At 52.3% G+C, this 25,091-nt stretch overlaps 10 protein-coding genes across 10 annotated transcripts; 8 read left to right on the top strand and 2 right to left on the bottom strand.

Annotated features, from left to right (window-relative positions):
- Positions 1 to 163: 163 nt before the first annotated feature.
- HMPREF1120_03696 (uncharacterized protein) lies at positions 164 to 1,686 on the top strand. The gene has a single exon (XM_009157777.1). It carries the CDS (start codon positions 226 to 228, stop codon positions 1,135 to 1,137), a length of 912 nt encoding a protein of 303 aa, XP_009156025.1. The 5' UTR covers positions 164 to 225; the 3' UTR covers positions 1,138 to 1,686.
- On the bottom strand, positions 1,340 to 5,404 carry HMPREF1120_03695 (uncharacterized protein). Its single transcript, XM_009157776.1, has one exon. It carries the CDS (start codon positions 5,095 to 5,097, stop codon positions 1,768 to 1,770), a length of 3,330 nt encoding a protein of 1,109 aa, XP_009156024.1. The 5' UTR covers positions 5,098 to 5,404; the 3' UTR covers positions 1,340 to 1,767.
- Positions 5,405 to 5,694: 290 nt separating this feature from the next.
- Positions 5,695 to 7,786, top strand: HMPREF1120_03694 (oxidoreductase, short chain dehydrogenase/reductase). Its single transcript, XM_009157775.1, has 3 exons — positions 5,695 to 6,282; positions 6,346 to 7,120; positions 7,205 to 7,786. The coding sequence occupies exons 1-3, from the start codon at positions 6,252 to 6,254 to the stop codon at positions 7,308 to 7,310; spliced, it is 912 nt and encodes a 303-aa protein (XP_009156023.1). The 5' UTR covers positions 5,695 to 6,251; the 3' UTR covers positions 7,311 to 7,786.
- Positions 7,236 to 9,497, bottom strand: HMPREF1120_03693 (uncharacterized protein). Its single transcript, XM_009157774.1, has 2 exons — positions 9,106 to 9,497; positions 7,236 to 9,028 (listed from the first exon to the last, which is right to left on the bottom strand). The coding sequence occupies exons 1-2, from the start codon at positions 9,293 to 9,295 to the stop codon at positions 7,938 to 7,940; spliced, it is 1,281 nt and encodes a 426-aa protein (XP_009156022.1). The 5' UTR covers positions 9,296 to 9,497; the 3' UTR covers positions 7,236 to 7,937.
- A 1,372-nt stretch (positions 9,498 to 10,869) lies between these two features.
- HMPREF1120_03692 (protein phosphatase) lies at positions 10,870 to 12,286 on the top strand. Its single transcript, XM_009157773.1, has 3 exons — positions 10,870 to 11,042; positions 11,091 to 12,079; positions 12,133 to 12,286. The coding sequence occupies exons 1-3, from the start codon at positions 11,040 to 11,042 to the stop codon at positions 12,191 to 12,193; spliced, it is 1,053 nt and encodes a 350-aa protein (XP_009156021.1). The 5' UTR covers positions 10,870 to 11,039; the 3' UTR covers positions 12,194 to 12,286.
- A 121-nt stretch (positions 12,287 to 12,407) lies between these two features.
- On the top strand, positions 12,408 to 14,149 carry HMPREF1120_03691 (short chain dehydrogenase/oxidoreductase CpoX2). The gene is made up of 2 exons (XM_009157772.1): positions 12,408 to 13,452; positions 13,528 to 14,149. Exons 1-2 carry the CDS (start codon positions 12,861 to 12,863, stop codon positions 13,713 to 13,715), a joined length of 780 nt encoding a protein of 259 aa, XP_009156020.1. The 5' UTR covers positions 12,408 to 12,860; the 3' UTR covers positions 13,716 to 14,149.
- Positions 14,150 to 14,181: 32 nt separating this feature from the next.
- On the top strand, positions 14,182 to 16,538 carry HMPREF1120_03690 (uncharacterized protein). The gene is made up of 2 exons (XM_009157771.1): positions 14,182 to 15,254; positions 15,433 to 16,538. Exons 1-2 carry the CDS (start codon positions 15,190 to 15,192, stop codon positions 15,950 to 15,952), a joined length of 585 nt encoding a protein of 194 aa, XP_009156019.1. The 5' UTR covers positions 14,182 to 15,189; the 3' UTR covers positions 15,953 to 16,538.
- Positions 16,539 to 16,833: 295 nt separating this feature from the next.
- On the top strand, positions 16,834 to 20,244 carry HMPREF1120_03689 (uncharacterized protein). The gene is made up of 6 exons (XM_009157770.1): positions 16,834 to 17,550; positions 17,679 to 17,707; positions 17,790 to 17,891; positions 17,951 to 18,597; positions 18,659 to 19,021; positions 19,067 to 20,244. Exons 1-6 carry the CDS (start codon positions 17,228 to 17,230, stop codon positions 20,123 to 20,125), a joined length of 2,523 nt encoding a protein of 840 aa, XP_009156018.1. The 5' UTR covers positions 16,834 to 17,227; the 3' UTR covers positions 20,126 to 20,244.
- A 152-nt stretch (positions 20,245 to 20,396) lies between these two features.
- Positions 20,397 to 21,826, top strand: HMPREF1120_03688 (uncharacterized protein). Its single transcript, XM_009157769.1, has 2 exons — positions 20,397 to 20,830; positions 20,919 to 21,826. Exons 1-2 carry the CDS (start codon positions 20,578 to 20,580, stop codon positions 21,491 to 21,493), a joined length of 828 nt encoding a protein of 275 aa, XP_009156017.1. The 5' UTR covers positions 20,397 to 20,577; the 3' UTR covers positions 21,494 to 21,826.
- Positions 21,827 to 22,105: 279 nt separating this feature from the next.
- On the top strand, positions 22,106 to 25,033 carry HMPREF1120_03687 (uncharacterized protein). The gene is made up of 4 exons (XM_009157768.1): positions 22,106 to 22,469; positions 22,529 to 23,250; positions 23,405 to 24,141; positions 24,258 to 25,033. The coding sequence occupies exons 1-4, from the start codon at positions 22,433 to 22,435 to the stop codon at positions 24,697 to 24,699; spliced, it is 1,938 nt and encodes a 645-aa protein (XP_009156016.1). The 5' UTR covers positions 22,106 to 22,432; the 3' UTR covers positions 24,700 to 25,033.
- The last annotated feature ends 58 nt before the right edge of the window (positions 25,034 to 25,091 follow it).

The raw sequence follows: 25,091 nt of genomic DNA, 5'->3' as shown, positions 1-25,091 counted from the left end.
GATAGACCTTTACAAGCGCTCGGCGACAGAAGAGATTGGGCGCGCCGCTGGTAGGAAAAAAATGAGACCGAGCTTGTTCATGGATGTTGAATGCGGCATCGGATTATCAACGGACGGAAAACTAAGGTAGACACTTCGGCAAAGCTTCCTCTTGGACTAAATTTGCATTTGCACTGCAAGTCACAGCCATCACGCCAATTGACTCCCCATCTGAGGGAGTTCTTTATGATAGCTACTGTTACCAGGAGGACATTACTGCATCCGATTGACCTCCTGTTGCACGATATCAGGATACCCACTCCTTTTTCTGTCAAGATGTCACGCCCCAGCAGTATCATCTCGTCCATGTGTCGATCATGTCGGCGGACATACATGTCGACGCAGACACAGACACAGACACGACGCTACGCATCCAGCAACACAAATACCTCTTCAAGCACACGCCACAGTCACGAGCCGAGCAGTCTGGCCGAAAGACTAGGGATCCGAGTTGAACCAGAGACGCCTCCAGCCGAACCGCAGGCACTCGACCAGATCGCCGAAGCACTACGCAAACCAAGCAAGACGACTTCTTCCTCAACCTCAACCTCATCCTCCGAGGATCTCAGTTCGCTATTGAGCGGCGACTTGAGGTCGATTGCACGAAGCGCGCGCGACGAAGCGGCCACACGACCAAGCGCTCGAGTCTCGGCCGACGAGCCGTACCACCTGACGGTATATGCGCACAAGCACAACACCCACATCACGTTCACGGAGCCGTCGCGGAACCCGATCCTGTCGCTGTCGACGGGCAACCTGGGTCTGCGGAAAGCTCAGCGCAGCTCCTATGACGCCTCCTACCAGTTGGCCAGCTACACGTTCCGCAAAATGGCCGAGAAACAGTGGCGGATTGGCGGCAAGAAAAACACTTCTAATCCTATGCTGACACTGGCCGATGTCCGCAAGCCCGGCGCCATGTCTGGAGGTGCGGGGATAGAGGTCATCATGCGAGGATACGGGCCCGGCAGAGAGGCGTTTCAAAAGGCCCTTTTGGGCACTGAGGGCCGCATGATCAAACCTTTGGTTTCGAAGGTTACGGATTCCACACGTCTCAAGTTCGGAGGCACCAGGAGTCCCAAGGTGCGGCGGTTGGGATGAGCTGGGCACAGCACCCAGAATTGCAAAGGAAGAGAAAGCGCCCCGCTACCATTTCGACACTTGTAGTTTATACATACCTGCGTTGCTGTCGTCTTCTCCCTGGTGTGCTCTGGGTTTGTCGGTATGTTGCATTGTCCACGGTGTACAATGGATGGGAAGTATGCAAAAGACAAAATGAGAACATGGCACGTTCTCACGTGAAGCCTGGGTTCATTGCAAGTCATTTGTTGACATCGAAAGTAAACTAGTGGAATCCTCGTTTTGGGAAAAGGTCCAATGTCAACCCAAGGTTCAGTCGGTGGAAGGGAGCATCACAATATAACAGACTCCAGGAATTCTTGAAATTGCACGGTACGGCTTTACAGTAAGCAGACCGGGACAACCCTCGAATGTGTAGATAGCTATCTTGGAAAGTCTTCGTTCCTCTTTTTTTGGGCGAAAAAGATAAATACAAAGAACAAAATCCCACCGCCAACACTGACCAGGAACCCAAATTCTCTTCTATACCTTGACCACTTCTGATCCGTGTTGGGCGCCATGACAAGACGACCGACGTTCGTTCAGTTTCACAATTACTCTACTCCCCCAACCCCTCCCTTTCTTTTTTCCCGTCGCGAGAGCCACTTAGAGTTAGATCGCGCTAGGAGACGAGGAAAAGTAATCCCCGCCGGCTGAAATACTCTGCCGAGAAGCAGCTCTGGTGTCACCTTCTATTTTCTGCCTTGCTGTAGGCGAGGGGTTTGGCATATCGTTGTACGCAACGTGAACCCCCGAAGCCGTTCGATTGGGATTGAGACGAGCAGCAGCAGCAGCAGCAGCCAGATCGTTGTTATTGTTATTGTTGGTCGTGAACCCAACACCGACGACGACGCGTCTCAGAGCATCACCTTGCGGATCAATGCCCATCATGAACCGCGCGAGTTCGGAACACAGCTCGAAATCCGACTTTTGCCGCGCCAGCTTCATCAGGCGAATCACGTAGCCTTCGAACTTGTCCTTGCGAGCGTCGTAGGTGCCTGATTCGTCGTCCGCATCCTCTTCTAGACCCTGAAGCACAATCAGGAACCCCGTGGCGGTCTTGAGATCTTCGAGATCAAGAGCCTGTTCGAAGAGGGTCAATGCCGGTGGAAGGTGGGCAAATAGTGTTTTCCAGGAACTGAGTTCGGTTTTGCGGATGCATTGGACCACGGTGGATAGATATGTTGTCGGTGGGAGGACGAGTTGAAGAAAGGACAGTACAGCGGGCAAGGGGCCTGGGTCTTGGTCTGGCGCTTCGACCTGTTCGTCATTGTTGCTGTTAACGATGCGCCGCTTCGCTTTCCTGGTCCGGTCGACCTCATCATCTAAGACATTATGCAGTAGTATCTCCAGCGCATGTGGAAAGTACGACAAGTGCTGGTACTGGTAAGCCAGCGCAAAGGCTGCTGCGGTATCTTTGGCCTCGCACAGTTGATGGCGCAAAATATAAGGGAGGAAAAGCTGTGTGCGGATTCCAGAGCGGAACTGGGTGAAGTTGACATCGCGCCGTTGGAGAAGCTCCGATTCGATGCCCAGCACGACGCCCTTGGTCAACAAAATTGATAGCGGGTAGAAGTCTACTGGCATGGAAAGCAGCGTTGGCGACTTAGTTGCGGTAAGATGATGATCGCGACCACGATCGCCTTCTCCACCCTGGTTGTTGAATAGATCACGCACGTCAAGCCAGAGTCGAAGTTCATCGCCATTAAAAATCCATAGCGAATCCCGCAGTGAGCACTGTTGCTGGCTGCTGCTGCCGCTTCTAGCAAATGTCGAGCTGGCGGACGGTGTGGGAGGCGCCGATTCCTCTTGCCCGCTAGTGAAATTGAAGTAGATCTGGTCTCTCATGAGAATGTAGTACTCGACATGGTGGGCGGTCACACGCATATCGTATTTCAGTTCGTCCTTCTCATTGCGCGACGACTGCAAAAGCACCAGCTTGTCATCAACCAGAAACAGGACAGATGCGTACTCCACGTCCCGGGATGGGTCGCCGTTCCGCAATTGCGAATCCGGTAGAACCCAGCTCACGGACCGCACTCGACTCGGGGCTTGAACGATGCCGTGAAAGGCAATTTGGCCCACTTGCACAAGCTGTGCGCCTCGAGCTGTAATGTTGAGTATATAGTGGTAAAGAGTGTTTTCGTAGGTGTACACGAGTAGAGAATCCTCGCCTGACGGTCCGACAAAGACGATTGGCATGGAGAAGGCTTCAGTATGAAGTGGGAACCGACTGAGCTCAAGCTCGCGAGAGTAGAGTCGCAAATCGTACCCTGAGGCACTCTCGGTAGCGACGGCGAGAATGTGGTTAAACCAACACATGCCGCCTCGGACAGCGAATGAGTTTTCCACAGCCACGTCAGAAAAGCTTTTCCATCGGCCGCTCTGGAGACTGTAATGAGCGAGTCCCCGGCGACCTGCAACCGCGACGTATCTGCCATCTTGAGAGATGACGCTGGACTTGATGGGCCACTGGTTATGAAGATAGAGAGGCGGATACTGGACATGATGCCACAGTGATGCCTCGTTCGATATGGATGTTAGATCAGGCAGCTCGTGACCCCGATAGACCGTCAACTCGGTCGGTGTCTGAAGCAGAGCACGAACAAGGTTTGCGCATGAGAAGCAACCCATTGCCGCACTCCTTGACATCTGGAGTTTCCATATCCTCCCCTGTCCAGGGGATGTGATGAGGATTTCAGATCCACCGCTGATCCAACTCGCGCGATGCACGGCAGCAAGCCAGTCTTCATTGTTTGATTCTGCATGGGATAAATTCATATGAAAGGTCGAGGCACCTTCTTTACCGAAGACTGACCACATAGCCCATCCATGTTCGTACCCAGCGAAAAGGCAATATCCGTCAGACGACCAAGCCAGGCAGGTGACTGCTCCTCGTGCTGTGGGCGAGGCGGGGGGTTTGAACGTGTGAGACAAAGGAATGTTGCCCACGTAGTCTTTGGCGGCATAACAAACAATCTCCCCGGCAGATGTTGCGACAGCGATGAGCGAGAAGCGTGCGTTTATGCTCGCGAGTCTTGCTTCCCCTAAAGTGTCCGGTTTATGGAAACAGTACCCGTCAAACAATCGAGTTGGCGGAGTCGTAGAACTTCTTGATGGTGGGAGCGAGTCCTCTGACGATGCTGGCCGTACCAGCTGCGGTTTCACTCGCTGCACGGCATAACCATAACCATCCTGTGATAACCAGACCGAGAGATTCATTGCTCGATCATGGGTTATTGCCAATATGGCCGACTTATGACCAATCCATTCCAACTTAGTCAACAGCTGCGTCACGGCATGAGACCCATCTTTTTGGGGCTCCCATCTGATACATTGCACAGCGGCGGGTTTCGTCGTGGCCACAACCAACTCTGAACCAAGGGCGACAACAGAATGAATTCCTGCATCGATTTTGATGGCCCGGCGAAAGCGGAGAAGAACCTCACCCACACCGGCCGTCTCATCAACACCAAAACTTCGCATCAGGTTTTGTCGTTTGGCTTGGCTGTAACCGTATTGCTGTTGGAGGACTCGGGTGTTCGGGTCTCCGTCCACCGAATAAACGATAAGATAGCTTTCTGAGGTGCGCAACACGACACAAGTGGAATCTGGCTTGAAAACGACGGAGACATTGTGACCGTACGTCTTGAGCGACCGCGATGAACGGCGCAACGACACTAACAGGACAAGTGGTCGGGTGCTCCATAGATCCAGTCTGGAGGCGGTGACTGTTGCGAAGAAGTGATCATTGCGCGCCACCTGTAAGTCGAGGATCGCGTCCACCAGCGCGTCCGCCCCGGAGGCATTTTGGTCCTCGGTTGCTTCTATCTCGCGCGACCCATTTTGTGATTTGTCTCCGTCCTCGGTGCTTTCGACTTGTAGGAGGGGTTGGGGACCATGATATGCGGCGATTCGAGGCACGCCGCATGGCCAATACATATTTTGACGCCGTACCAGAGGATATCATTTTCAATCAACAAGGAAGCATCATCTCCTGCCGCAGGGTATATGCACGTTTCCTAATGTTTTCGAGTACAGCGGTCGGCATTCCAGGATCTCTCTTCACTTGAGATGAACTCCAGGTGGCTGGTTTCACGCCTACTGGTACAGGTACAGTACTATATTAGTAAATACATGTACCTGGTCGGCAGGGGAGTACTAGTAGGACGCTTTGGAACCGAGACGTCTGGTGATTGCCAAGAGGGAGATACCATGATCCGACTCGGAGTTCGAGATGCATCTGCTTAGTCAGCATATCACGTGGAGATCTAGAAATTAGAGCTCTTTTGTCAACTATAGCATCCGGAGAATTTCCGGGGCATCGTGGAGTCGGACTTCGCATCTGTCAGCTTGATCAGCGAACAAGTCACCTACATTGTAGATGTATGTGAACCACTGCACTGACTGAGGTATCCTATGCCACGGCACGTGGAATCATGTGAAATGTGTTGAGCCAGAAGTGCAGCGAGCCGACATGTACATACTGACGCATGTCACGCCTTGCAGACACCGCAACCTGCTCATGTCAGGGGCTTGCAGTTCTCAAGGCTGGCCGGGGCGGTAGCCTCGAGGTGTTACAATCACCTTGGTGACGAGACAACATCGAAAGATGATGAGGTAGGACTGACAGTGACATTGATAACCCATCATATCGACAACTCACCACTACTCGGAAACAATGAGCTTGCGTGATGCTGCTGCTGCTGCTGCTCGGTGGCTTCCCACCCGAACCCGGGCCCCGTTACTACCTAGGTAGGACTTTGAGCTGACGAATCGAGAAACAACCATCGCTGGCAAGGGGTGAATGCAAGTGATGATTACACTCTCTGGGACAGCTTCTGAGCACGCCCTTCCGTGGATTAATAATAATGTCTCAGGAGATATCGCTTACCTGCCCATGGCGGAGATAGGTCAAGGATGCTCACGGAGTTTCCTGTCATCCCAATCTGGACCCTGCAAGTCCGGTGTATACAGATATAAGACACGGAACCGGCCATCGTGTACTCGGACAGGAGTAGCCGACCAGAACGCGTGCTTATATACACACACGAACACGCGCACACATATCACGACCAATTCGACCTCGAGGAACAATGGAGGTCCCACAACTCGATTTGAGACGACGTAAGCAAAGAATCGAGCCCGGAAGGCCATAACAGAGACGGGCTGACTGACACCTTTTGAAAGTCCAAAACTTCGTCCCCACCGTCCACCACGACACATATCCCGCAATCGACCCACTCAAAGCCGACCTGTCCGGGAAATACGTGCTCATGACCGGCGCATCCAAGGGCATCGGACGAGCAACGGCTCGATCCTACGCCAAAGCAGGAGCCAGCGGGATCGCGGTGCTAGCCCGATCCGAATCGGCCTTATCATCACTTGCAGAGGAACTCTACGCCGCCGCTGAGGCCACAGGCCGCCGTGCCCGTCCAAAAGTGTTGTGTCTAACGGCCGATACGACCGTCGAATCACAAGTCCAAGCGGCGGCAGACAAGCTCGCCGCGGAATTCAATGGCCGACTCGACATCCTGATCAACAACGCCGGCTACCTCGAGAAGTGGAAGCCGATCGCCGACCCTACCTCTGACCCCGTCGACTGGTGGAGATCATTCGAAGTCAACGTCAAGGGCGTCTATTTGATGGATCGCGCCCTGATCCCCCTGCTGCTGAAAACCGAGGGCGGCGACAAGACCATCATTTCGGTTTCAAGCATCGGTGCGCACGCGGTCGTTCCGGGCGGCAGCGCGTACCAGACGGCGAAGCAGGCTGTTCTGCGGCTGAACAATTTCCTCGTTGCTGAATATGCTGGCCAGGGTCTCCTTGCATATTCTATCCATCCTGGCGGTGTGCCTACCGTGTTGGGCCTGACTACGCCCGAGTTCATGCATGAGGTCCTAAAGGATACTCCGGAGCTGGCGGCCGACACGTTTGTTTGGTTGACAAAGGAGAGGCGAGATTGGTAAGGCTGATTTCACCCTGTTACTAATATCTCCTCTCTTGAATGAAGCTTCAGCTGACCAATACACTTTTTGTGTCTCCGTAGGCTGAATGACAGATACTTCGACGTCACATGGGATGTGGACGAGTTTTTGGCCAAGAAGGACGACATCGTTCAAAAGGATCTGCTTAGATACCACTTTCGGATGTGAGATGGAGCCGCACCAGATATTCTGATTACATTCCTCCTTCGACAGAGATCTGCTTCTATACCACTTCCGGACACAAAGAGAAGTCAGCTGCATCACCTTTGCCTATACACATGCAGGCCGGTATGCTGATAGATTCTGCGGGTTGGCTCTAATATTTTGAAAATAAAATCATCCAACGGGAAACAACAAAGGCTTGATGCCACCGCAAAGATCAACGCTCAATCCCGAACCACTTTCTGAAGTATTCAACGACATGTAATCACTCGATAGGACAGCAGCGCATTTGTCTCTTTTCATAAATTGTGCCCATCCCTCCAGACTGCCAAAGGCCTCCCTAACTGCAACCAAATGACGCTTTCCAAACCTTAAACGTTCAGATCGAGAGCACCAGACTTCAACACCGACCAAATGAAACAAGAAAGCCAAACACGCTGTTCTCCTGAACTCACTGAAGCGGCCAGCACTCCCCATATTCTTCTACCCTCAGCTGTTTCGCTCAATTAATAAGTCGTGATACACCATGAGTGGTGATACTTTCCGTTATCCAAAACCGTTTAACGCAAGCCACAAAGTTTGTAACTTTGACCACCACATCATGCTAATGTGTCTTACCTTATCCAACACGTCTCAAGAGACAAAACCATTCTTTGGAATGTTGGCACTATTTTGGCCATCGCTAGTTTTTGCGGCCGAAGCGGGAGAACGCTTCGTCTTTGCATCTGCAGCGAATTGCTCCCATTTCTTTTCTTCATCTGGACGAAGCTTGCCTGGAAAGAAAGTCTCTAGCATGCTTGCGCCAACCTGAGGATATCGTTCCTCTACGGCATACAAGGCATCCATAACCTTGTGTGAGCCGACCGCGTCTTCCAATATCAATGGGACTCCATACGCTTCAGGATACCGTCTGTATCCGGCAACGAAGACATTCTGCAGGAGTCCGAGACCGCCGATGGCAAGTAAGAACCATGTGTTCTGCTCAATGCCGGCAGCTGTGATCAGCAGCAAGATCCAGAGAGTGGCGAGCAGGATCATGGAGAACCGGTTGACCCAAGAAGCAGAGACGTCAACGTTCGTCTGGCCTGCGGCTAGGTCTTCCAAGTCCAACCCCTTGCCGTCACCGAGGACGACAATGGCGTGTTGACTTCCGTTGCCTCTGGTCAAGATGACGTTCTTATCAGAGTGCTCTCGACACGCCCATTTCTCTTCCCGCCATTGTGGCAGGCCCCCGGTGATGAATGAGAGTAGGATACCGGCAATGGTGATCAGAAATATCCCCCAGTCACCAAAGACAGCGCAGGGAATGGCGGCGATACCAAGTTGAATAATGGTGGTGACAAAGCCCATCCAGTACACGAGATCGTAGCCTGGACACCCCTTGACTGCTGGCCCAGCCTTGTATATGGAGACACACAAACCGGCTTGGATGGGCCTTCCCACCTTCTCCCCAGACCCAGGTTCTGTCTTCTCCGCTTTGGCGCGGTCCTGCTCCCAACGGTCGTTGAGGATGGTGTTCAAGCATTCGCGGATTCTACCCTGTGGGTCACTTCGGCCCCTCCAGCCCTCAAAGTCCCTCACAATGCGTCCGATGATCCAACTGATGTTCTCGCGCACATAGCCCGATTTGCCGTTGATGACGATACAGCTGCAGTCCGGCAGCGGCATGAGTTTGTTCTCGCCGATGGCCGATACAACAGCGGAGGCCCCATAAGCCACCCAACCTAACGTCAACACAAGTTAACTTTCCGACTTACTCTGCTGGGTTACTGCCAAATGCAGACCTCCAGTGACAACTAACCGAATGAGAATGCCACCGGCGTGAAAGGAGAGCCCGTGAGCTGAGCAAGGGCGCGAGCAACGACGTCACCTCCGATAATCAGCAAGATCGTGAAGACATCGCCTGGATGTTTCCACTGAGAGCGGAAAGTATTCGCCGGTTGGGCTGGGTTGAAAGTGCGACTGTTCAACGCCATGGTGGGAGGCATCATGGTCAGAGACCGATGAAGGGAGGGTATACGCCTATGGCACGGGCCCACGCTTATTCGATGATGGTCGGTGCGTATATTCAACCAGATCTGTCACTTGCGGGGGAAGGTGTACTGGGTTCGGACCGTTGGTGGAGGTGTGGAACAAAGACAGCGGCGACGTTAGTTAGGGGCGGCCCTTTCCAGCTTCGACACCCTCAGAGGCTCTCTGTACTGGACTCGCAGTACAGTACTATGTAGTACAGGTGCTCAGCCTCATGGGGCTGAGGCAGTTCCCTACTACTACCTACAACATAGGTAGGGTCGGCATCTGCCGCATCCTGCCGCGCTGCCAGTGGTTCTACTCCGGGCTCAGCCTCCAAACGAAACCCTTACAGCCGGACAGCTTCCATGCTATTGGTCCCTTGTTGCTAACAACTTAACACCGCCAAACTTATCGAGGCAATGTTGTCTGTACAATTGACGTGACAGATATTGAAAACTCGAGAAAGAGGAAAGTGCCTAATCATGACTGTGTTAAATCATTTCCAATGCACATTCTACGCAAGGATGCTGGCTGTACTTGTGTTCCTCTGTTAAACGCCCTAGAACCGTACAAAATTGTGTAAACCAGAGGAATGAATGTCAGCCAACCGGTAAACCTCCTCTGAAACCGGTGATATCAACTACATGGGTGGTGTCGTGGTGCCGTCGAATTGCAAAGGTGATTTTCTTTTGCGATCGGATCGATCTGGTTCATCCTTTGATTTATTATGGCCTCAACCAACAGAGTGAAAAAGTCCTTCGCACCCCCAGACTTGAGAGTTCAGTCTTCCAACCAGCGCGCTCCAGAACGTCAATATAGAAAGGGCGACACAGTCATCTTGTTCAATGGATTCGATATACAGTTTCTCCCTTCTGGAAGCTTTCCCTAGTGTGATTTTCTCCAGCCAAAGGTCGCAAGGCTCAGCCACGTTTGTGGTGACTTTTCTTTCTGCCCTCTGAGCATCGTCACGACTTCGTCTGTTTCCTTATCAGCCGCGCCGTACGGTAGGACTGCGATTGGTTAAGCTTCTGCATGGAAGGGTCCGTTGATATGTAGTATTCCTTGCCAATCACCATTATTTCTGCATCGGCGGAGGAGCTGAAGGTTAGTGTTACTACCAGACGGTGCATCGACTCTCAACTCTGTGACATGCGCCCAAACCAGAGCGAGAAGGGTACCTAGGTAATGATCGTGGAAGACCGACCGTGACACAAGGATCGTCAGATTGCTCGATGTAGCGACACCAAATGTGCTCGGTCAGTACGATTCGATGTATTGCCCAAGATTTCCCAGAAGCCTCGCTTTAGGCCAGTCATGAAACAGCAAGGGAGGGCAAGGCGACCGCAACTTGAGAGGCAGAAGGAGACGCGTAGCACAGAACTTGAAGTGAAGTTGTTGCAGCAGTAGCGCCAGGGTGGCATCTTAAATTTTCTAATGACGGGTAATTGACAAATATCCGCACTGGTACAGTGAATGGTTTTCCTTTGACATTTATCTGTCAGACAGCCGTCATTTACTGGGCGAAAGTTCTGGACACTGGCAGCGAAGAGGCTGTCCGCCAACTACATCATCCTGCCACTGTTTACGCCCGCCGCAGCTGCAGCCTTGCAAGTGAAAGACAAGACTCGACCCCAACTTGACAGACTCGAGGTTATACCATTATTGCAAAGTACTTTCGCTTTCTGACTCCCTCTGATCGGCGTATACGTGCTTAGAGGTACAATGGTGTGTAAGTGTCTCCTCGAGATATGATCTACTGCTCACTTTGCGTAGCCACCCTCCGATTCCCAAAAGCGTCTTGCGCTTTCAATCATCGACTTCCTGTCGACATCCCTGAAAGATGGCACACTCACGTCCGACGATGCGGACAACATTGAAGTCGCGACGAACTGCATTGCCGAAGCGTTCAGAGTCGATCCCAACGACCAGAAAGCTCGGTCCGAAGCTGTCGGCTCGCAGTCCCTCCTCAACATCTTTTCAGTCTACGAGAAATTGAAAGGAGCCGGCGCTCCTTCGGACACTCCTGCTAGTAAACCTTCGGGCCCGGTAGGCGTCAACCCAGAAGCTGAGAAGCTCAAGAGTGCTGGAAACGCTGCAATGCAGCAAAAAGACTATCAGACTGCCATTGCCAAATACACCGAAGCCATCAAGCACTCGCCTACGAATCCCATCTACCTCTCCAACCGAGCGGCTGCCTACTCTGCGATTGGTGATCACACATCCGCAGTTCAGGATGCAGAGCTTGCCGTTGCAGCCGATCCCAAATACACCAAGGCGTGGTCGAGATTGGGACTGGCGCGGTTTGCCCTGGGTGACGCAAAGGGCAGCGTGGAAGCGTACGAGAAAGGAATTGAGTTTGAAGGCAATGGCGGAAGTGAGGCCATGAGGAAAGGCCTGGAGACCGCTAAAAAGGAGCTGGCTAGGATGGAGGCCGAAGAAAACAAGCCTCCTCAGGACGACGTGGACGATGCTCCTGGCAACACCAGGGGAGGAGGAATGCCCGACCTATCAGGACTTGCCAGTATGCTTGGTGGAGGCAGAGGAGGCGGCGGAGGGATGCCGGATCTGTCTAGCATCATGAACAACCCAATGTTTGCCTCGATGGCTCAAAACCTCATGCGGAATCCCGATGCACTTAGTGGGCTTATGAACAACCCCACCATCCAGAACATGATGAACAGCCGCAGGGAAGGCGGCGGCGGTGGCATGCCCGACATGAGCCAGATCCAGCAAATGATGCAGGATCCCAACATTGCCAACTTGTAAGTGTTTGCCTGCCATTTGTCTGACGCTTGCTAACTCGATTTCTCTACAGGGCACAACAATTCATGGGTGGCGGGGCCGGAGCTGGCGCTGGAAGAGGCGCTGGACAGTAGATATCAGGCGATTTGATTGCTTTACTTTGCTTTACACTCTATAGGCGACATGAAGTAATGATACACCGCATGCGGCAAGTTGCACAAGACGGACCGATCATCCTCTCAAATCTATCATCGTCGTGACTGGCCAGCCTCGTCGCGGATCGACCAGCCACGTGAAACATCCTTGTCCCTTTACAACTCGCACTTTTCTGTCATATACTACCAGGCACTCCGAACGGCCATTTCATCTGCCGCAATCATCGGCCAGGTCCATTTCAGTGACCGACTTTCCAGCTGCTAGTCCGGCGATTGGCTACGAAGAAGCTGCTAATGCAATTGACAGCTGCCGGTGATTATTCTTGCATGAGGCTAAAAAGGTAGGTCTTGTTACGCGACCTTGACCGCATCCGACGCAACACCTATTGTCACTCCGCGAGCTTTCCCGGCGAAGCCGCTCGTGCAGCAGTGACTCTTGACGGAGGTCAGCGGTACCTGATTGCCACGATAAGTGTTGAACGGGATCATCGCTGTGACATCTGCCTCTCAATCTGGTGCCGTTGCTCGGATATCGAAACCCGGTTCCCATCGAGAAGCTCAATACAGTACACCTGCATGCCGGGTTTGACCCAGGTCTACTGTCGACTTGAGTGAATTTCCTTTCGTGTTCTGCTCACCAGCCAGCATGGCGTCTATCGCCGGCAAAGTGTTTGCTCTCACCGGTGCCGCATCGGGCATCGGTCTGAACACAGGTTGTCGGCTCGCACAACTGAAAGCGCGCGCCATCTCCATCGCCGACGTGAACCCGGGTCTTTTTGAGACTGCAAAGAAAAGACTCCTTGACATCAACCCAGACATGCAAGTGTTGACCTCCAAGGTCGACGTGGCCTCGAGTCTCGACGTCAACGCATGGATCAAAGATACTGTCAAGACATTCGACGCCCTCGACGGAGCGGTCAACTGCGCCGGAGTCATTGCTCCTCCAGCTCCATCGCAACAGGCACCTCTGTTTCTCAATGAAACCGATCAATCATGGGGCCGGGTGGTCGGAATCAATCTGACAGGTATGCTGTACAGTATGCGAGCCGAAGTCAAGGCCATGCTGGACCTGCCCAAGGCGCCCCGGAGCATTGTCAACATAGCCAGCGCGGCCAGTCTGTTTCATGACCCGACCATCTTGTCTTACTGTGTCACGAAAGCGGCTGTGGCGAGTCTCACTACGACTGTGGCCAAGGATCTGGCTTCCGTGGGTATCAGACTGAATGCAGTTTCGCCAAGTAAGTCAAAAGCGAAAGGGGGCCAAGAGAGACTGGTAGCGTGGTGTTTCCGATCTGACATGTCCCGTGTTATAGGTGCCACTAGAACCGGTATGGCCTTACAGTGGTATAAGAACGAGGAAGAGGCTGTGGCGGATATGGCCAAGCGCGGCATCACTTTGCTGGAACCTGAGAAAGTGTCTGACACGATCGTCTGGTTGCTGGGTCGGGAGTCGGAGGGTGTCTCTGGAGTCAACATTCCCATCGGCGCAAGTGCTCCGTGAAGCAGCCTGTGCGTCTCAGGAAGAGTACAGCACTACCTAGGTCCTATCGTGTGCTGGAGGGCATTTCTGGACTGCCAGAACAGACACCGATCAGTTATGGGGGCAAAGTTAGACATAAAATAGCATAGAGCGATGGACAGGGCATGAGATAGTCCACACTGCGTTATACAAACGGTTTTGTACCTAGGTACCTCACGACCGGTTCCTACCTTGATCCCGCTATTTGTGCTAGTATTGCTGCTACTTCAAGTTCACCACCAACCAGGCTACTAGTAGCGTTGCCAACATCCACCTGTTGGACTGGGACCCGACGGCACGTTGCGGGCTTCTGCCGTCTCCATCATCGCAAGTGTTCAGCTTCAAGTTGTGCTCTAAGATCCGGCCGCTCGATTGAATATGACATCATTCCTTCCCGCGGCTTCACGGACGCTTACCAGGAAAGGTCTGTACCATCCTACAATGACTCGAGCAAGATGCCGTCTTCGAGTGTCAGTGTCCTCTCCATGGGGATATGGTCCAATGTCTATTCATGCCTAGGGTTTTCAGATATTTGTACGCGCAAGCTCGTTCTATTGACCTCCCATAGAAGGCGTCGGACTTGTTCCCTGCTTCCCAGCCACCGAATTATTACCAGACACCATAATTGGACGACGTCGCGGCTCGTCCTGGCCCTAACTGCTTCGCATCTTGCGGGCAAATCATCGTTGCGATAAGCCATGCGCTTTTGACGTGCTTTACCAAACATACTTTCCCAGAAACTTGCTGGAACTTGCATGTGGCGCTCGGCAAAGCACGGCACCTGGTCTGTGACGGCGGGGTTTGCTAATCTTGGAATCCACCTGCTTGACCTTGCACGGGAAAAGAGCGGTACGTTCTGCAGGGAGGTTCGATTTCTGGATCTTGGAAAAAGCTGGAACTCTCGCTGCTGAGATCCCGTACCCGGAGCCAGTACGTGGATCTCGCTTTGTGAAGCTGATGGAGCTCCATCTCGCAGCAGACAATGCTGCATGTTTGGGACAAGCTGAGGCTTTACCAAATGAATGATTGATCTCACCACCGATCTATTGGACTTGCGGCTGTCGAGCCGACCGACTACTGACGTTAATCCTTACATCCAACTGACGCTCATGCTACTAGTGGTTCTGTGGGCAGCTTTCGAGGTGTCATGTCCTCTCGATAGGGCTGTACACCATTGCTCAAGCTCCTTCAGCTATCCTTACTCGTCTGCCAATGCGATACTAATCTACAGCTAACTTCTCTCACATCTCGTCCTTTGCTATCGATTCACAATCACTGCCGCTTCTCCTTTCCTTCCCCGGTCCCTCTTCTTTCATCTAGACCCTACCGCAGACTGTCTGTCACTGAGCCCACCTTGCCCCCGGACAATTCCGATTCTGGTCAGCCTGCTCTAAGTACGACACACTAACAGGCTTTCTTCCCGGGTGGGACCTTTGATGCAAAGGCAAGTCCGACGATGATGGTCGCCTTCGAAACTATCTGCGTCTTTTTTCTCAGCCTCATCGGACATGGCTTCACCTCGTAAGTCTACCCATGCCGCAATGTCCTCGCTGCTGTCGTTCCAACAAATGCTTCAACCCCATCCAGGAGACATACATCTGGGAGCCATCCTGTCTAGTCAAGCTGGAAACATTGTCAATACATCTTGGTTTTTGCTGAACAATCGCTGACGCTGTTTCCTGCTGTTGCGCCATCACAGAAACGAAGGCTACTGGACCCCTGAACCGACAACAACAACAGCATGGTGGACCCCAACAACCACATCATACTGGTCATACTGGACCCCGACGACAACCTACACGACATGCTACACGCAACAGAACGTTGTGGTCACCGTGACATCCGTGATTCCTTGTCCCGTCACCTCGACCGTCGTCTACTGGGAATGTTGCGACCAGTGCGCCAACAACTGTAACTATCCGCCAACCACGACATGGGACGGTGGCAACGGCATCGGCACGACGACCGTGACATCCTACACGACCACGACTCCATCGCCTACGAGCAACGGCGGTGGTGGCCTGCAGACCATCACAAGTGATGGGCTGGTCATCATCGTCGTGGGCTCGTCCACCACTCCGACGGTCAACACTCCAGCACAAACAGCCAGCGTTGTGTATCAAGTTGTCAACGATGCCACGGATGGGAATTCGAGTTCAAAACTGTGGTCTCTCGGCATGCTGCTGGCTGTCATTGCTACGATCATGATCTTATTATAATGATCTCGGCCTCAAAAGGACCTATTTCACGACGGGCAACGCCGAGGACGGTGTACTGTCCAGCTTGGCTTGCAGTTTGGCTTCAAGTTCTTGACTCCCTGGCTGGATTCACCACTACCATCGCCATTTCCGAAATTGCATGTGAAAAGGATCTGAATAACAAAAAACAAGTTAACTCGGCATACTCATCTTCGTTTCTACTGCATAAGATCAACAGGCATAACCTGTGTGGGCATGTGCGAGGCGGGCATTTTGCAGTCGGGGTGGAATTCTGATATCATGTCGGTCCCCATTAATGTGTCACGAAATCGATTACTCTGAATGGTGCGTTTGCCGGTTTACTTTGGATCCTCAGCGAAAGGATACGACAGATATGATATACTACGATTACTGCCTCGGGGCTCAGGTGTTCAATCTGACTAACACGCAAGAGGATGAGAGAGAGGTGGAGGCTCCCTTGGAGCTAGCGAGAAAGAATCCTGGACGCAGCAAACCCTTGGTGATTTGGACGAAGCCCTCTGCGTGGTTCAGTATATATACCTAAGGTAATGATTAATGATAATGACTGCCAGTGACCAGAAAGCCGTTTCCATCGTCGAAGTGTAGTAGTAGCCCGGAAGGCGGATTGTTTGCCTCGAGTACGTCTATCGTGCCAGGCTGCTGAACTCCCCCAGCGTTGCTGTCAAGTCCTACGAGTATATGTTGGTAGATATCTAGGTGCCATGTACATACTCACCCAGTAGGCGGTACTTGTAGTAGGTCCCGTCGTAATACCAGTAATAAATCACCGTCTGTGCTTCAGTGCAGTGGCAAAGCTTGATGCGATAAGCTTAAGATTAGGCTTATCATTATCCGCCTGATCGATACTCCAACTTGACCCACGCACATCATTGGCTTCTCCGCTACTACATCTACACTTGTCCTACTATCCCAGATCTTACTTCATCGTCCAACATCTTGATTATCTGGGAGACACTCTGCTTGAACTTCCCTACTACTTGTGCTGGGAAAAAATACTACAGCTCGTGCTATACATATTCATCGCCATTCAAATACTTCCAGCACTGCTCCAACAAATCTGAAAGGCGCTCCAGCATATTGGAATCTATATCATCAAGCGCGACACTCTCAAGTCACCTCATTGCTCCGCTATCCACCGAGTCGTGGATTACCTGACCATTATTCACTTCTCCTACTGGGTGGAATGTGAGCATCCTATACGAGTACGATAATTATGTCCACAGAGAGGGCACAATAACCGGGTTCCAACCATTGATGACGTTTGTTCTGTCTGAGACTGGTATCGTATCGATCCTTCTCCCCCGTAAAATGGCACCATTCGGATCCCGTTCAGGAGGCGGCGGTACCTCAAGCTCCTCACACGTATTCGGGATCCCTCGCAAATTCCGGCTCAACAGCCAACGGACCGAGACTGAGGCCCTTCTGGCGTCACAGCACGACGAGGATGAAGAAGACCACGCCGATAGCGACGGGTTATATCCGCCGCATTGTACCTGGACCAGCAATCAGGATGAAATGCCCAGGGCGGCGGATTTGTATCGGAATGCTGAGTGTAATGTTTATGAGAATATTCTTCGGTACGTCGACATAGCCACCACTGTCACTGTCGCTGCTCTCCGCCGACAACCCACCCCCCGGCGCCCTCCCACCACCACCACCACCACAAGCATGACGATCCAATACTAATCGTTTACACTTCCTATAGCATTCGAAGAGACATCATCAACAGTATCGGTGAGCAACAAGCGAGCACCTGCCCGGCTAAGGAAACAGTTATGGTTATTGCTCACTACGTGTGTGTTTCATTTCTTCCTAGACGACCCATACTCGCTCGAGCAGCTGAAAGCGCCGCGCATGAATATATCCGTCGTCCGGCCTCTTGTCGATTCTCTGTTTGAGAAACAGGATCTTTCACTCGGTCTGGTTGACTTTCTACCCTCTTTTCCTTTTCGTTCTCTTGCTGAGTACCACCCACAGTTTACTGTCTCCTCGTCAATCGAATGCAATTCATTCGCGAACAATCCTCCGCCACGCATCATCAAACCGTCAATCTTACCCGCGCACTGCTATGCGAATTGGTGGCTGAAAAGCTCCTGCGTCGCTACAATGAACACAATCCCGGCCCCAGAGGTCTGCTGAAGCTTGCAAACATTCTCGTTGCTGGTTTCGAGCCGCTTCAAGGCGCTCCTCCGGAAATCGTTGAGCAGAGCACTAGCCGGCCCAGTCGGTGGACGACCCATCGAAAGGCCGCCAATCCTGAAAAGAAGCTGACGGCTCTCGAAGTGGCCATTGTCAGTGCCAGTAAGAGTTTTCTGGCCAGTAGTGCTTGCCAGAAAGTCGTCGAGGCCATCTACCGTGGGAAACTGGTCTACACCCCCAGCAGTTTCATCGAGGTCATTCCAGACCGGTGGAAGAAGAGGCCCATCTCGCTCTACGACCCGAGGAGGGCGCCCCTGCTGAATCAATATCGTCTGGTGGTGCCACGGACGCGGAACATCATTGAGGTTTTCCAATTTGTCGTTTTGCTCGGTTTGTATATCGCCGTCATGGTGGCTCGCGAAACACGCATGACTCCCCAGTACACTGTCGTCGAGGGAGTCTTTGACATTTACGCTTCTGGCTGGGTATGTTGGTAGTTGTTTATACTGGATTGCAGCGGATGCTGATGCTGATGCTGACCAACAGGTCCTCGATCAAGTGGCTTCTGTTCTTGAACACGGCTGGGGAGTCTACACTCAGAACCTCTGGTCGTTCCTTGATGCCACGTTTAGCATCATCTTTGCCACATACCTGATTCTTCGGCTTCATGCATTTCGCATCAGCGATCAGACCGAGGCCACTGTTTGGGCTCGAACGTCGCTCGATATCCTCAGCTGCGCCGCGCCGGTTTTGATCCCGCGGCTGGCGTTCAATTTCATGTCTGAAAACATGCTGTTTCTGTCGCTCCGGGCCATGATGTCTGATTTTTTGACGCTGTCCGCCCTTGCAGTGTGGTGTTTTGCAGGGTTCATGTTAAGCCTGAAATGGTTACACGCAGGAGCTCACTCGGTAAGTTAGATCGGTCCATACACAGCGGGAGTCTGACAAAATCAGTCCGTCACGATAGGAAAGTGGATGATATGGATTTGGTTCGGTCTTGACGGCACGGGCATTGACGAGTCGGTGGACTTTCATTGGCTTCTAGGGCCAGTATTGATGATTCTTTTTGCCTTCCTGGGAAACACGCTGTTTCTGACCATCCTCGTGTCAATGTTGACCAACACGTTCAGCGGCATAGTGGCCAATGCGGTACAGGAGATCCTCTTCCGGCGTGCGGTCTTGACGTTTGAAGGAGTTAAATCAGACGCCATTTTCGCATACATGCCACCGTTTAACATCTTGGCACTGATCGTCATGCTCCCGCTCAAGCTGTTGGTCTCGGAGCGCATGTTCCACAAGATCAATGTCGCAGCGGTCCGGATCCTCAACTTGCCGACATTGTTGGTCATTGCATGGTACGAGAGAAGGACGTTGTGGATGTCGGATAAGCACCGGCCACATCGCGCCCAAAAGATCGACTGGAAGAATCCCAACGGGCCCAGAGCTACAGCCTCGCCGTATTGGGCCATCACAAGGTTCACTGCTCATGGGGAGATCTACGCAGTCTTTGATATCGACCCACCTCAAGCGGTCTTGGACAAAATCGCCGAAGAGGACGAGCTAGAGTATGGTTCTGGAATAGGGAAGGCCTTGAACAATAATTTGAATGAACGGTTTGAGTTTGTCCCGACAGCCCGACGGGCTAGTCAATCTGTGGACCCGAAGAGACGAGAATCCGTCGATCAACGGGGAAACAGGAAGGAAATGCAACGCACAAAAAGCGTCAATCAGGAGTTCGGTGACTCGAGCGAGGCAGAAGACCAGCCTACTCATCCACGTGGGTATCGGAAGCTGAAACGTGGGGAGCGGATGGATTCTCTTATTGACCTGAACGATGATGGCAACGATAAGCTCATGGAGGCTAATGCCCGGCTCCATAAGATGGAAGCTGCCATTGCAAGGATCGAGGCGATGTTGGTGCAAGTCATGAATGAGGATGCCAGTTCGGGCAGCAGTAAAGGACAGGCTTCAGCCGAGTCGGAACAGGAGGCACAGACAAGCACGACCAAATGAAACGAGATAGGGTCTGGCGCCCATCACAGATTGACTGAAATCATTCTGCACTATAATTGAGGCGATAAACAAATAACAGACTCAGCACTGCATAATGACCACTCTCCAATAGTATCGTGGGATAATAGCAGCAATAATGTAGGCAGTGGTGTTGGTGTTGATCGTTGGATTGCAAGTGGCCGGCGGTCGTATGCCAAGGCTGGAGGGTTGCCCTTGACGACCATCGACAATGTTGTTGTACCGCCAATTTTAGCAAGTGGCCAGTAATCGACAGCAATGTTTTACAACCACTAATCCTGCGACACCGCAAGACTACTACTATCATCAGTTAAACAACGTTCGGACAGACTTGCGCAGCATCAACTTGAACATCTGCTCACACTCCAACCAAATCACCGAGCGCTGTCCGGTCTTGAGGCTGCCTCTACTCATCTTCCATCCCGACAATCCCAATGGCCGCAACCATGTCTCAACCATGCTTCTCAGCAAGCACATCCTCATTCCGAGCGTCCCAGTCACAACACGCCCCAATGCCATATTCAGACGACCCTTTAACTCAACTGCCGGCGGTGGACTTCAAATTCGATGATTTGCGCAAACGCATGGCGGAATTCACCGTTAAATTTGACGCCTTTATTGAACAAGGGAGGAAACGCGTGCTAGAAGAGAGGAACGAGTTTCGCGCGCGTCTAGGAGAATTACACGGTAAGTAGGAAAGCAGAAAACACCTTTTCTACGAGTGGTAGACGGCGTCGCTTTCACACGCAGAACAACAACGCTGACAGTGAGGCAGAGGAACAACGGTCCGCAACCACGCATATCGCAAGCCTCCAATCAACACTCTCAACACACAACCACGTCCTCGCACGGGAACAAGCCGAGAAGAACGAAATGCACGCACAAATCTCGAAACTCGAAGCCCATCAAGCCAACCAGGCCGCATCGCGCGACCGATTGAAGAATGCAATTGCCCAAACGCAGCGGCAGATCGAGGTCAAGCTAGCAGCGCAACGGGAATACGCGGCCAAAATGGACAAGCAGAGCCGGTTGAATGGGCCGGAACTGAATTTCTGGGAAACATATCTGGGTTGTCGGATCGAGGGGAGTGGGGATGAAAATAAAGTCCGGATCGTGTTTATGTTTCCGCCTCTCAAGGGAGGGAACAATGGTGGTGCTGCCGATGAGAGGGAGGCCGTGTTTGAGTTACTGGTTCCGGCGACCTCGACGGGGAAGTACTCTGTTGTTTACATGAAGCCGAGGTTGGATTCTGGCAAGGTTGAGAAGGTGGTGGATCGGTTGAATGAGACCAGGGAGATTGCTACTTTGCTTAAGGGAATGAGGTCGTTGTTTGCGGATGCGATGCGATGAAATGATGATAATTATGATGTTGGAATAGCGCAAACTGGGCTGGATAAGACTTTGCGAATGAAGATTGGATACCTTACCGTCCAGTTGTCACAACTGCGTCTGAAAGTGACACTATTTTTGGTGCAATGTGGTCTATTTGCCGTACCTAGGCACCTGGGTGCTATCCAACTTGAAGGTATACCTAATGTAGGCGCTGGGGAGCTGCTGTTGCAGTTCCCGTATGCCAGCACATCGTTGCATGTAAGAAAGACACTTGGTCCCAATCAGCGGTTGACCTGAACAAGAACCGTTCGGTACCTAGGTAGCCATTCAGCGATGTTGGAATACTTTTTGAGCCTTGACGGCACCGAGATTTGGGGTTAGGTATGGCATTGGCGAGTTTTGCCTGTTATAGTTTCAGCTACCTGGCGGCACAAGAAAACTTTGAACAGAACGTAAACGGCCGGATCATCACCAATATTAATGTACCGTGGTTCTGGATGAGTGGCGCCTGGGATACATATGACCTGTGGAAATGGCCGAATCCACGTAGTAGTCGGGATCTGGATGTAGTTGTAGGTAAATAAAGCACAAATGCGCCAAGCGGGGAATAGTACACAGTATCACGTACTACTGCCACTGGCAGTGGTACAACTAACCACTCGAATCCATGTACCTGTTTGACATGTATACAACAACTGTCCACTTGTGTCGGAGTTCTTCACAGCGCAATCCATTTGGACACTGACACGCGGCGTTTCGCCGCTGAAACTCGAGCAACTGGCACTGCAGTGGTGCCCTTTGTCGCTCGGTGTCCCAACTGGACTCAATGCCGCCTGCTACGACTTTACCCTTCTAGACCAGTACTTCTTTCTACCTGTACATACATCGCCCGACTACTGGCACGACGGTGTTTAATTAGTAGTTCGAGTTCCTCAGTCGCCTCGCCACGGCCGAACCATGTCGTCAACAAATGCGGGTTCAATGCCCCCTGGAGGTGCGCTGCTTGCATTGCATGCTTCTTCTATTGGCCTTTGCTAACGGTCGTTCCAAAAGACCAGAAATCCAAGAAAAAGAAAAAGTCCAAGAAGAAAGGAGGCAACACCGCGCCGTCACAGTCTGCAGCGGTAGACGTCTTCACAATTCCCGTCGAGGCTGAGCCTGAGCCGGAGGCCGACGCTGAGAATGCCGATGTCGACGAACTGCAGGAAAAGGCAGATGCAGTGGATACTGAAGAGGGTCACGATGCGCAACATGGGAATGAAACAACGTCCGTCGGGGTGGACGATGGAGGAGAACCAGGAGCGGCGGAGGATGCAGATGCAAATGCAGATGAAAAGGCAGATGAAGAACCAGAACCAGAACCAGAACCAGAACCCAACCCAGATACAAAAGAAGAGACGCAACGGCCAAGGCAAGGAAAAGATACAAATCCGACAATCGCTGAACCTGAAACCAGAGACACGACGAGCTCCTCCGCAAACCTGACCAATGGAGTTGCCAATGCTACAAGGAATACCCATGAAAATGACGATGACACATCCGCCCGGTTTGACGCGCTGGTCAAAGACCGAGACGTCCTCCGTGCCGAAGTCAGTCAGTTGCGGCAGTCGCTTGAGCAATTGCGGTCCAAGCATGCCGCTGAGATTGAGACGATCCAGACCGAGCTGGCCGAGACGCAAGCCGAGAAAGAAAGCGCCGAAGAACAATACCAGTCACTCCTGGGCAAAGTCAACACTATCCGCTCCCAGCTTGGAGAGCGGTTGAAAGCCGATGCTGTAAGTAGTACACTACACTTTGTTCTCGTACAACTGGGGGGAATATTGCTTTTGCTTTCCGGCTTCTGTGTATTTCCTTGGTTTACTGTCCTCGAAGACTCAATTAGCGTGGGGCGCTCTGGAGGTTTATGTATGGTCATTAACAAACTCCTAGGAAGACCTAGCACAAGCCCGAACCCAAATCGAGGAACTCGAAGAGCAGAAATCAGAACTACAAGAGCGGTACACGGCGAGATCGGCCGAGGTCGAGGAACTGACGGCGCGCAATCAAGAGCTCTCGACCAAAGTGGCGGAACAATCCAAGGAACTATCGAGTCTTCGCAACCGGATGACGCTCGCGCAGCAAAACTGGCTGAAAGAAAAAGAGGAGCTGGTCGAGCAGGAGGCTTATATGCGCGAGGAGTTCGAAAATGCCAAACAGGCCATGCACGACTGGGAAGTGCTGGCCATGGAGGAACGCACTGTTCGCCGCGACCTGACTGATCGCAACGCCGATCTCGAGGAGCAGGTCTCCACGCTGAAAGAGGCGTACGAAAAGGCCGTGGGCGAGCGCGACATCAATGCGGCCACCGTCGACGGCCTGCAGAAGGCTTTGCATGAGATTCAAACTGTTCGAAAACAGGAGCTCAAGGAACTCGTCGAAGCGAGCCAGAAGGAGCAGGATGACTTACGTGCTCAACTTCAGGAACTCCAAACTAAACATGATGCTACTTTGGTTGAGTTGGAGCAGACCAAGAAAGAGCTGGAGAGGGCCCTTCCGTTTGAAAAGGAAGTCAAGGAAAAGAACTTGCTCATCGGCAAGTTAAGGCACGAGGCTGTCACTCTCAATGATCATCTGACCAAGGCGCTGAGGTTCCTCAAAAAGGGCAAGCCGGAGGATAATGTGGACAGGTGGGTGGAAGATGTTTTTTGCTTTCTCCTTTTCCTCTCAGCCCCGTGTTTTGGTTGATGCCCTGTTGAACCAATCTCCACCTGCGCTCAAAATAACATATGCTCCTTCCATACAGACAAATCGTCACAAACCATTTCCTCCAATTCCTGGCCCTCGATCGCGCCGACCCCAAGAAATTCCAGGTCCTGCAGCTCATCGCCGCACTGCTGGGATGGACCGAAGAACAACGCGAACAAGCGGGTCTCGCACGGCCTGGCGCCCACAGCTCCACAGGCGGATCGACATCGAACTTGGGCTCCCTCCGCCTGCCTGGGTCACCACTCGTCCACCGCACCCCCAGCACGCCGGCATTGCATCATGAATACTTTGGTCCTGATACCATGTCTACTCCGGGCGCGAGCAGCAAAGAGTCCCTGGCAGAGCTGTGGCAGCATTTCTTGGAACAGGAGGCCGGAGCGAATGCCGCTCGGGCAGGGACAGGAACAGGAGCTGGCACGAGCAAATCAAGGCAAGGTAGTTATAGCAGCACAACTTTGCCGCCACCCACGCCGAAATGAAACACTACATCTATCGTCGCTGCAACACGGGACGCGCAGATACCACCCACAGCTTAGCGAAACATAAGGCATTTTCAAAAGGACTACCTTCTGCATGTGGCCACACGCATTACCCTGCTCCTCGTGTTCACAATCTGGTTCGAAGACTTTGGGGCGATGAACCGGGGTTTGGACGACTTCGCTGGCAAAAGCATACACGGAATGTAATAGTATCTGCCTCGGATACGGTAGATGTAGGGCTTTTGTGAAAGGGAGAAGTACCACGGGATATACAATAGCGACTCACATGGCACTCCACGACTGATATAGTGTATCACAATTTCCAACAACCTGATCTTGAGTTCTTGATTGGTTGCTTCCCCCCTATTCAGCCTGCCTTCCTTTTCTGGCCA

Source organism: Exophiala dermatitidis (assembly GCF_000230625.1).
Source record: "Exophiala dermatitidis NIH/UT8656 unplaced genomic scaffold supercont1.3, whole genome shotgun sequence".
NCBI lineage: Eukaryota > Fungi > Ascomycota > Eurotiomycetes > Chaetothyriales > Herpotrichiellaceae > Exophiala > Exophiala dermatitidis.
The sequence above is the reverse complement of the archived record's forward strand: the minus strand, read 5'-3'. Positions and strand labels throughout refer to the sequence as shown.

What these genes read in the sequence shown, in the direction of transcription:
- HMPREF1120_03690 (XM_009157771.1), top strand. Translation starts at nt 15,190, where the DNA reads ATGATGGTCGCCTTCGAAACTATCTGCGTCTTTTTTCTCAGCCTCATC. An exon ending in ATCGGACATGGCTTCACCTC is followed by an intron (nt 15,255 to 15,432) that starts GTAAGTCTACCC and finishes GCGCCATCACAG; the next exon opens with AAACGAAGGCTACTGGACCC.
- HMPREF1120_03691 (XM_009157772.1), top strand. Translation starts at nt 12,861, where the DNA reads ATGGCGTCTATCGCCGGCAAAGTGTTTGCTCTCACCGGTGCCGCATCG. An exon ending in ACTGAATGCAGTTTCGCCAA is followed by an intron (nt 13,453 to 13,527) that starts GTAAGTCAAAAG and finishes CCCGTGTTATAG; the next exon opens with GTGCCACTAGAACCGGTATG.
- HMPREF1120_03695 (XM_009157776.1), bottom strand. Translation starts at nt 5,097, where the DNA reads ATGTATTGGCCATGCGGCGTGCCTCGAATCGCCGCATATCATGGTCCC.
- HMPREF1120_03689 (XM_009157770.1), top strand. Translation starts at nt 17,228, where the DNA reads ATGACGTTTGTTCTGTCTGAGACTGGTATCGTATCGATCCTTCTCCCC. An exon ending in GTTTATGAGAATATTCTTCG is followed by an intron (nt 17,551 to 17,678) that starts GTACGTCGACAT and finishes CACTTCCTATAG; the next exon opens with CATTCGAAGAGACATCATCA. An exon ending in GAAACAGGATCTTTCACTCG is followed by an intron (nt 17,892 to 17,950) that starts GTCTGGTTGACT and finishes TACCACCCACAG; the next exon opens with TTTACTGTCTCCTCGTCAAT.
- HMPREF1120_03696 (XM_009157777.1), top strand. Translation starts at nt 226, where the DNA reads ATGATAGCTACTGTTACCAGGAGGACATTACTGCATCCGATTGACCTC.
- HMPREF1120_03687 (XM_009157768.1), top strand. Translation starts at nt 22,433, where the DNA reads ATGTCGTCAACAAATGCGGGTTCAATGCCCCCTGGAG. An exon ending in GGGTTCAATGCCCCCTGGAG is followed by an intron (nt 22,470 to 22,528) that starts GTGCGCTGCTTG and finishes TCGTTCCAAAAG; the next exon opens with ACCAGAAATCCAAGAAAAAG. An exon ending in CCGGAGGATAATGTGGACAG is followed by an intron (nt 24,142 to 24,257) that starts GTGGGTGGAAGA and finishes CCTTCCATACAG; the next exon opens with ACAAATCGTCACAAACCATT.
- HMPREF1120_03688 (XM_009157769.1), top strand. Translation starts at nt 20,578, where the DNA reads ATGGCCGCAACCATGTCTCAACCATGCTTCTCAGCAAGCACATCCTCA. An exon ending in GCGTCTAGGAGAATTACACG is followed by an intron (nt 20,831 to 20,918) that starts GTAAGTAGGAAA and finishes ACAGTGAGGCAG; the next exon opens with AGGAACAACGGTCCGCAACC.
- HMPREF1120_03692 (XM_009157773.1), top strand. An exon ending in GATCCCAACATTGCCAACTT is followed by an intron (nt 12,080 to 12,132) that starts GTAAGTGTTTGC and finishes ATTTCTCTACAG; the next exon opens with GGCACAACAATTCATGGGTG.
- HMPREF1120_03694 (XM_009157775.1), top strand. Translation starts at nt 6,252, where the DNA reads ATGGAGGTCCCACAACTCGATTTGAGACGAC. An exon ending in ACAACTCGATTTGAGACGAC is followed by an intron (nt 6,283 to 6,345) that starts GTAAGCAAAGAA and finishes ACCTTTTGAAAG; the next exon opens with TCCAAAACTTCGTCCCCACC. An exon ending in ACAAAGGAGAGGCGAGATTG is followed by an intron (nt 7,121 to 7,204) that starts GTAAGGCTGATT and finishes GTGTCTCCGTAG; the next exon opens with GCTGAATGACAGATACTTCG.
- HMPREF1120_03693 (XM_009157774.1), bottom strand. Translation starts at nt 9,295, where the DNA reads ATGATGCCTCCCACCATGGCGTTGAACAGTCGCACTTTCAACCCAGCC. An exon ending in GCCGGTGGCATTCTCATTCG is followed by an intron (nt 9,029 to 9,105) that starts GTTAGTTGTCAC and finishes TGTTGACGTTAG; the next exon opens with GTTGGGTGGCTTATGGGGCC.